The following is a 9,618-nucleotide window of genomic DNA, read 5'->3' on the forward strand; positions in this document are numbered from 1 at the left end:
GTTTATTGAGTAAAATACTGATATCTCCTTGTATTTTAGGTTTTATTGCAAAAATTTCATCTGGTAGGTTGTTTTGAGATACAGCAGACCTACACATATGCATCAAATCTGATATCTTGAACATTTTCAAAATCTCTGTTCCCAAAGGTAAACTGGACCTCTAATTAGTATGTTCTCCATGCTTCAAAACATATATTAAGACATTCAAATTTTGTATTTGGGTTAGTATCTGTATGCAAGTATCACATAAATATCCCTCTAAAAACAGTGGGAAGTAAGAAAGTATCAGAGGAACTCATTACACTTATGTTCTTGCATAGAAAAAGTTTGAAAAATTGTGTAATTATGTACAACTTTCTCTGAGACTGAAAGCCTTTCTATCAAAAGTTAGCACTCCTGATGCTGTTCATTATGGAAAGGAAGAAAATAGATCTTGAGGTATGTGATCATTTCAACATGCAGCCAGGAACTGTTATCTGTACACATGCACATCATATGAAGTCCAAACTTTGTGGCACCTGTTTTTAAAGGAATCATTGGATTTTCTTAAAATTTGCATGCTTTTAAAATACAATTTGTACATCCATGTTCTTTGATTAATTAAATTTTTTTGGATGTATTTGTTCATTTGAAACAAATTAAATGCAATAACAACCTTATGACTATTCAGGCTTGAGGAATCATTCCACACACTAGGATCCTTGGGGAATGTTTGACTTGGACACAGACAATGCAGTGCACTCAGGTTTCATGTTATAGTTTACTGATTTATTGAGACAGGACTGTTAACAGCAAGCAGGAAAGGAAGCAGTGCCATCAAAGATGAAAGTGTCTCAGCATAAATAGGTCAAATGAGTAAAAATTTGACAGGAGATATACTTTGCCAATATTACACTACATACACCTACTTTTGTCTTAAGCGTAGAGCAGTGAGTACACAGCAATCCAGGAAAGAAAATGAAGGGCTCTAGGACAGACTTTGTTACGAGTGGTATCACATTACAACTCATCTTCTATACTGTGCTGTTGCCAAAATGCAATACGTGTACCTCTGTATCATGTTTCATGTTTGTTATACATATACCTATACATAACACATGATGTAACCTTTTCATTTATGACCATAAAGTGGCTTTACTCAATAAATTTTTTAACAGGTATTGTCCTATGGGTACTTTGTACAAGCTGCATTATATCAACACACTTTATAAGTTGTATATATCACAAGTCTACATGAAGGCTACAGATATGCTTGTCCTGAATGACTACGAGTAGTGTTTGTCTGGTTTGTGTCTCATTTTGTATTAATACAGTCCTTCACATTGTAATCTCAGGGCTATTATGTTTACTCTAAAGTAAGCTTCACATATTGTCTAGTAGACGGCATGCCTCATACAAATGTCCCTTAAATGTAATTAAGTGAAACATGAGTGGAGTACTCTGCTGACAGCTGTTTAGGCAACAAGAATTGATAACAGGCAATCCACTGTGATACGCACTTGTGAGTATTGAAAAAGTGATATTGATGTGATGCATGATTATTTACAGCTCATGTGAAAAAGGAGAAATTTGATGCCAGTAGTCTTCACAAAATCAAGACAGCTGACCTTGAATCCAATCCCAACATGGCCTCAAGAAGCGGCATGTTTGATGATGGAACGGGCAAAATTGAGGTAAAGTTATGAGAACACACATTTATAATGTCTTTTTTAACAGTGAGGAGCATTTAAAGGGCAGCATGACACTTCGTGAAGTGGATTTATTTCTCTGAAAGTATTTGATGAAGTGTAATTATTGTAAGCCAGTTACTTTCAAATGATTGAATACTAGTATACATGATGAATGAGTCCGAGCTGACAGATTTTGCATACTGATAAGCATTGCATATTAATCAAGGGAGATACATTTGTACAGTCCGTGGATGAATGTACTTTATTATCTTGCATTCAGTTGATTTCTTTAAAATAATCTTTAACATTTGTTAAGAAAGTCTGACAACAGAAATGTCAAATTTGTCAACACTTTATGTAAACAATTTTAAACAGTCATGAATGACTTTGTACAAGTATTGGAAATAGTTTCTTTGGTGTTTGTCAACAACAGCTGAAATTGATTATGATGATATCTTTTTTTTTTTCTTCTTCTTTTTTCCATTGCTCTCAGTCATGGTGAAATGATGTTTGATGATTGGGAAAATTGCTGTCTTATTTCAGGTGTACAGGATAGAGAACTTTGAGCCAGTGAAGCAGCCCAATGAGCTACATGGACAGTTCTTTGGAGGAGATTCATACGTCATCCAGTACACATACAAACAAGGAGGCAGGGAGCGCTATATCATCTACTACTGGCTGGTGAGAATTTTTGCTAGCCTGGCTACTCAAAAATAATTTGTATTGGCATGATGAAGATTGAAGCACATTTCTCCTGGATTATGCAGCAGCAATCACCAGTTAGAGATACTTATCTTGCAATTTTCTTGTCATCAATATGCAGATTCTTTTTGTTAGAAAGTGAAGTGTTTGTTCGCAAAAACCGATAAGCCCATTTTTGAAGATTTTGAAGTACGGTCTCTGTCATAGAGTACAAAGTAATACCTTTTAGATGATATGTTGGTCACTACATATAAAGGTACATTTTTGAAGTTATTGTCAAAAGAAGCAAAAATTTTCTTATTATTCTCTTTATTTTTCTTGACTTTTAATTGCAAATATCTCCATTTGGCAAATATGGACTTATCGGTTTTTGCGAACAAACTCTTCAGGTGTTTACATACACAGCGTTTTAATACAGACTGGCTTTCTCTGAGAGGGTGAAAAAAGTGTTTTAGCCTTGTGCCTTGTATTATCAACATGTTCCATACTGAATTTTGAAATGCCCATCTAGACTTAATACACAAGCCACCAGATTCCCTTAAGGAATGGGTTAAGATTAAAGGTATCTTTGTCTTTCTCTCAAAATAGCATTGTTTGTAGCAGCAAAAAAGAAAAAAGAAAGAAAAAAAAAAGAGGTTATTTGAACTCAATCTGAAATCAACAGTAGTTAGGTATAGGTCCCTACATTCAGTGTCATAATTTATATGATCGATTCAGCATTCCCTTCTTTTCAAAGGAGCACTGGATTGGCATTGAAAACACTCGATTAATTTGAATTTAATCAGTAATTAGTTAGGGGCAGTTGATCTCAGTTCTATTTGTCCAGGTAATGTTCAGCTGTAATGATTTAATTTTGTACAGGTTTCTTACAGTGAGTTGTAGGATACATCTTTCAATATTTCAGAATTGCAATCAGCAGCAAATTTATTGCTGCTAGTAGAACTACACATGTTGTAGCTGCACTAGCATTTTCCACCCATCAATGTCTTGTCAAATGCTGTGTCCCGCACAGACTATATGTATGAAGCCATTGAATACTCATACTGTGGAAGTTATGTGTAGAACCAAAGGTGGTGACAAATGACAAGAAGGAAGTAGATAAGTGTGATGGAAGACAAAATGTTCTTGAATTAAATTCAGTAGGTTTGTTTTCCTGCATCACTTTTACATTATTAGCACTTTCAGTTGGAACTGCATGTAGGATTATCCAATGATGATCGGGTATGATTTGGTACGAAGAGTAAAAATGAATAGACAATATTCGTTACTTCAGTAAAGTGATACTTAGTGGTGGTGTAAGGCCAAGGGTAGAAGTCACTCTACTGTCATTTCCAGTCCTCAAGCTAACAATATACATGTACAGTGGTGTGAATTAATGGACGTGTAGAAAGAAATTAACAATAAATTGATGTTCTGATGCATTATAAGTCAAGGTCAGGAGTCATTGTACTGTGGTTAATTGCCTAGAATGACGGAAGTATTACACATTATGGTCACAAGGTCACCAAAGTTTGGGTAAACTGTTATTTTCACCAAGTTTTAGTCCAATGATGATGTTATTTGATGAAATGAATGTGGATTCTGACATTTACTCATGTGACAATTGCTCCCGTGAAATACAGTGTATCTGCACGCTAAGCCAAATAAATTCCACCCACAAACCGAACCCTAATCATCGCATCAAACTAAATCTAAAACCCACACAACCCTTACCCTAACCCAAAGTCTTTGGAGAAAATAAGACTGGAGCGATTGTCATAGGAGTAAATGTTGTGTCACCAGTGGACGGAAATACATTAGAAAATATTTCCTTTGTGCAGTGGTCAAGAGTTAGTCACTTCAACATGTGAATGAAGGGCCGTGTTCTCATGGCAGATGTAGTGATTCATGGGAATTGGAGGCATCATAGTCTACCATGCGCAACAGTTGAATTGCTCTAGTTAGTTTGCTAAGCAATTATGAAATGTTATCCAGCGATTTGTAGGGGACAAAAAGTGTCATCATGGGGGACATGCCATTGTTTTGAACCGACACTTGACCCATATGTCTTACTTTAGAATAATCATGTATACTATACATGTATGATGATAGGGGAACAAATTAATCACTTGTCTCGCGAAGAAAATTGTAGTGAGATGTATGACGTCTCACTCGCTACTGCTGAGCTTCGCCCGACCCGGCCCTGGTAGCGGCGTGCCCACTACCACGTCCGCATATACACGCTACAACTTGTGCACGCACCGCCGTGTCTTATTGTACCTGACGAAGCTCAGCAGTAGTGAGCGAAACGTCGTACACCTCACTGCGATGTTTTTTGCGAGACAAGTGATTAATTTGTTCCCCTATTGCATACTTGCCAACTAATGAGATTTTATCAGATTCAGTGAGATTTTTTACATTAAAAATAGCAAAATAAGATTTTCTGTCAGAGAAATAAGATTTTACAAAAATATTTAGAGATACCTTTCATGTGTATTATCTGAAGATTTGACTGAAAGTAAGATTTTTAACTTTAGTTTGCATACAAAATAAGATTTTTGCAATCCACGAGTAAGATATTTCATCTTGAAATGTTGGCAGGTATGCTATTGTCATCTTATTCACCGTGATGGTCAACATCTTCACCATACATATACTTGATATGGAGGTCTTTTTTGCAATTTAGTTTACATTTATATAGTCTACACAGCTTAGATTTGTCAGTTACACTTATTTGCATTGTGATGTATCAGGAAATACATTTAGTTAGCTTTCATTCACACACTGTCATACCTTTAAAGTCTCAATCTCTTGTGAAATGTGCCATATCTCATGATAATAAACGTGTAGAAATGGTAATGAAAATAGATGTCGATTTTAATATTGCTGACATCTTGACCAGTGGAATTGAAAGTATGTAAGTGCCATCTACCCCCAAATGGGCATTGGAAACGAAGGCTAGGCCCCATAGAAAACTGACCTTGACAAGATGATGATTTCGATAAGCAGAAAGTTTATGTCTTGCCTGAATATAGGGATTGAATTCCTCTCAAGATGAGCAAGGTGCGGCAGCCCTGCATGCTGTCAAGTTTGATGACAAGCTTCATGGACAGGCTGTACAGGTAATATGCTACTGACTGTCTCTTCAAGTACTGAATATATTCTTTCATGGTGTGAAAAAGGATGTTTCTTTAGTCCTTGTGAAGTAATGTGCACATTTTCAATAATCAGTATAATTTTTATCATTATGAATCTCAAACCTGAAACCTGCTTGTAAGCAATACAATATGAACCTGTCTAACAATTGGTTGCAGAATTGATGTGTCATATTTTTTCTCTGTGCAAATAAATTTAAAGTCAATGATAACACACAATATGCGTCTAGACATTGTGCTTTGTAGTTTAATAAACACATATCAAATTGATGATAATGATTAGAGTAGTATTACAATGATAGTGATCAATATTAATGACTTTCATTAAAGCAAGAAAACAAAATGATGGGAATAGTTCCAGCAGTAACTGTATCAAAGATCAGCAGTAACTGTATCAAAGATGTACAGTATTGATAATGACTCAAATCATTCAAATAATGTCAGTGATAGTGTATGATAATTTTTTTTTTTAATGTGTTAATGGTAAGTTAGTATTTTTTTTTCTTAATCCAAATAGATCAGAGTTGTACAGGGCAAGGAACCTCAGCATTTCCTTCAGCTCTTCAAAGGAAAGATGATCATTCATATGGTGAGTAATGGAGTTAGAATAAATGAGGGAATGATCTCTGGTAAGATGGATTTCCTATACATGTAAGTGAGTAATAGATTTGGCTGCTTTTTATGGTTTTTATTCTTAGATTTACAATCAACCGTAGGTTCCTCAATTTTCTATTTGAGTTATATTTCCAAAGTAAATCTGATTGAAAATTAGTTACAATGAAAGACTTGTGGGAGAATTCACAGATATGCATTAAATCAATGCGATTATTGTTTGTAGCAATTTGTTTTGCGTAGGTCATATTTTTTACTCTTGTACATGTATAATCATGCAAGAAAAAAAAAATATGCCTGGGCCAGGTCTGTCCTTGATATTTTGTTGTTGTAGAGAGAGGAGAAAGAGGGGAGCAATTAATTCAAACTGATTTTTATATTCAGTCAAATGGGAGATATAACATTATCTTAATGTTACCTAGGATGTCTTACAATCTTCATTGGATAGGCCTATGGATTGAATATAAAGAGTTGTACTATAATAGCTGTTTATGTGTACACAGCATATGTTGAATCTTATAGGCTCTCATGCGCCGAGAGTATCAGTAATGGTAGATACGGCACATTATAAATGTACTTTATTATTATCATTATTCACTAAACTGATGATATTTAATATTGTATGAAAGACTTGTAGTTTGTAAGTACAGTGGAGATTGAAGTTGTGGCATAATTGGTGCTGTGAAATTGGTCTAAGAAGATGAAATTGATCAACTGGATGACATGGAATTTGCGTACTTATGTGCATAGACATCAACGGATGAATATTTGCACAGATGCTTAAATCCCATCTGCATTACCCCATATTATTACAAAATGTTTCCTTTTTGTTACAGGAGACTCATGAAAAGCAGATACTAACATTTTGAGAAATATATTTGATTTGTTAATTTGCCTTATAAAAATTGATTTTTTTTTTTTGGGAGTAGTATTTTGCGCTCAGTTGGGTAAAACAAATTTTGTATATGTAGTTCCCCAGAATCAAATTGATAAAATGTTATGATTATAAAACATACATAGAGTTTCTTTAGTGTCTTTTCCATTTTGATTAAATGCTCAAGGCATAGTTTTTACCCATTATAAGTACAAATATTTGTGCAGTTAATTTTATGTCATGCAAAGAGTGGGAAATTTCCACTCTTTTGTATGTATTTTGTATATATGTATTTGTTTGTTTGTGGAAGGACTTGTAAGATTTGACAAGAGGAGGATATTGATTGTTTATGCTGAGGGAGAGAAACATCACCTACTAGCAATATTCTTTTGCTAGACTTGTTCAAGAGATAGATATTGAATATATGTAGGAGTAGAAATTGATGTGCATGGATGCTAGCAGTATTGGGCTACTGTTTGTCCAAGGAGACTCTTATGCCTGCATGATAGTTAGAGTACATCAAGTGAGGAATAGTAAAAGAATTGAATTATAAACTGCTTTGCTTCCTGTATCATAACCATTATGCAGTGTGCCAATCTTCTAGTATCAATATTCTTTAGTGTGCTTTTACTAACATTTAGTGCCAAAGGTCCCGTGTTGTGGTCAGTGTGCAAACAGATTTTCCCATGATCATCTCTCAAAGAGTTTGCATGTCCACTGCATTTTTTTCAAGATTTGTAGTAATTTCTGCTCCTTAGCATAATTCAGAGTAGAGTCAATGTTCTTTGCTTCAACACTTTTTTCAACTCTTTTCCCTCTTGTTCCCTACTAGCCAAGATATCTTGTCTCACGGAATGTTAACATGAAACCTTAAGTTGCATTCTTTTCACTTCTCAAAATATGTGTAGTACCAGAAAGTGAAAATACCACTTTGTATTGCTGTAAAAAATATGCATTTTATGTATGCACTGTAAATGTTTGAAGGAGATCTTTCCTGTTCTTTGCAGTGATAATGACTAAAATATCAGATTGATGGTCTGACATGACTTCACTACAAATTAGATGAGGAGGGAATCATGTGAACCCATGTTATATGTAATTCTGCATATATTCTTGTTCTTTGTTGCTGTTTTTTTGTTTGTTTGATTGCACCCTTATTTTTCTACAGGAAGGTCATGATAGTGGAGAAGATGTGCAGGAAGACCACTCTAAGCTCTTTATAGTCTTCTGTGTATTCCAGGGTGCCAAATATTACTCATATTCATTTGTAATCAAATGGGTTCATCTTCAGTTTGACAAAATTCATTCACTTGACGTACAATAAAACAAATAAAAACACAGTGTAGGAAGACCAACAATGGTGGAAGGACTAGTCTTACCCAAGAAACAGTAAATTAATTACTGCAGTATCTTTTGGTAAAAATTTAGATAATTCCTGACCACTTCCACCACATATATTTTTCAATAAACATGAACCATATGATATTTTATCACTCGTGCTATATTCTCTCTATCTCATTCTATTGGGCTGTGCCATTGCATTTCCAGGGAGGTCACAGCAGCGGCTTTAAACACGTCCAGGAAGGAGATGAGGAAGTACTGAAATGAAATAGACAATTCAAATAAAGAAGTTATATCCTCAGAAGGCCTATCATGCACTGGTTCCTTTTTTTTTTTTTTTTTTTTTGCACCACATTCAGTACTTTATGATTTGTTTCTTTATGTTATTTTTTAAGAAATTGATTTCAAGTCCACCTTTAAGTTCTGTAACAAGTTAATCACTGGCTTGCATGCTCAGTTCACTGCATTTACTAATTGTTTGCACAGGAAAAATGCCAATATCAAGTGCTCTCTGATAAAACACCTGTATCAGGGGCGGATCCAGGAATTCCGTAAAGGGGAGGCGCCTTTACAAAATTAAAGGGGGGAGCCAGTGCCCCCCCCCCATTTTTTTTCCTTTTTATTTCTTTTGTTTAACAAAAAAATAAATAGCCCGGTGCGCCCCCTGGCCCTATGGATCCGCCACTGTGTATATAATGTCGTCAATAGCTTTCACCCTAGAGGGAGAGTTCATTCAGCCTGCACTCATGTGACACTTGTTTTGCATCTATAGAAAAGATAATTCAAGTAAAGTTACATGTGCAAAGAAATACTTGTATCACTTTAGTTCATGAGATGGCATGGCAATAACCAACATGTTGGAAGAGTAGTCATGATTGTTTGTGACCATGTGTCACAAAACCAAACAGATGTAGCCAAATGAAATTGATAGAGGGCCCATAGCCCTCAATATAAATGACTGAAAATCAAACTTGTAGGACTGCTACTTTTGAATAAGGGGACCTTGAAGTTAAAGTGCAAGTTCATACCTTGTTTGAGTTGATTTTTAGTAAAATAGAGGAATATCAGACAAACGAAATGATAAAGAATCCCATCATAGTTGTCATAGAATAAGAAAGTTATGGAATTTCAAAATTTTTGCAAGTTTTTCTTTTCTTCTGAATACATGCAAATTATTCAAAATCATGTTTTTGGTATTATGATTTAGCACCTGCAACATCCCCCCTTCCTAAATGTCATCATTACTAGATTATTACAAACTACAATAATTTGGTGAGAATGCTAT

General features: G+C 34.9%; 1 protein-coding gene across 5 annotated transcripts in view; it reads left to right on the plus strand.

Annotated features, from left to right (window-relative positions):
- LOC139722053 (advillin-like) overlaps positions 1-8,615 on the plus strand; it is a 126,753-nt gene extending 118,138 nt beyond the window's left edge. For 4 of the 5 annotated variants that reach the window (XM_071633371.1, XM_071633374.1, XM_071633372.1 and 1 more), the window contains exons 11-14: positions 1,549-1,673; positions 2,214-2,351; positions 5,387-5,473; positions 6,024-8,534. In XM_071633371.1, the coding sequence (XP_071489472.1) occupies positions 1,549-1,673; positions 2,214-2,351; positions 5,387-5,473; positions 6,024-6,161 (488 nt within the window). In that variant the 3' untranslated portion in view covers positions 6,162-8,534. The other variant, XM_071633375.1, reaches the window with a different exon arrangement.
- The last annotated feature ends 1,003 nt before the right edge of the window (positions 8,616-9,618 follow it).

Source organism: Diadema antillarum, unplaced genomic scaffold (assembly GCF_040938485.1).
Source record: "Diadema antillarum isolate AM-2024a unplaced genomic scaffold, OU_Dant_1.0 scf00000156, whole genome shotgun sequence".
Classification (NCBI taxonomy): domain Eukaryota; kingdom Metazoa; phylum Echinodermata; class Echinoidea; order Diadematoida; family Diadematidae; genus Diadema; species Diadema antillarum.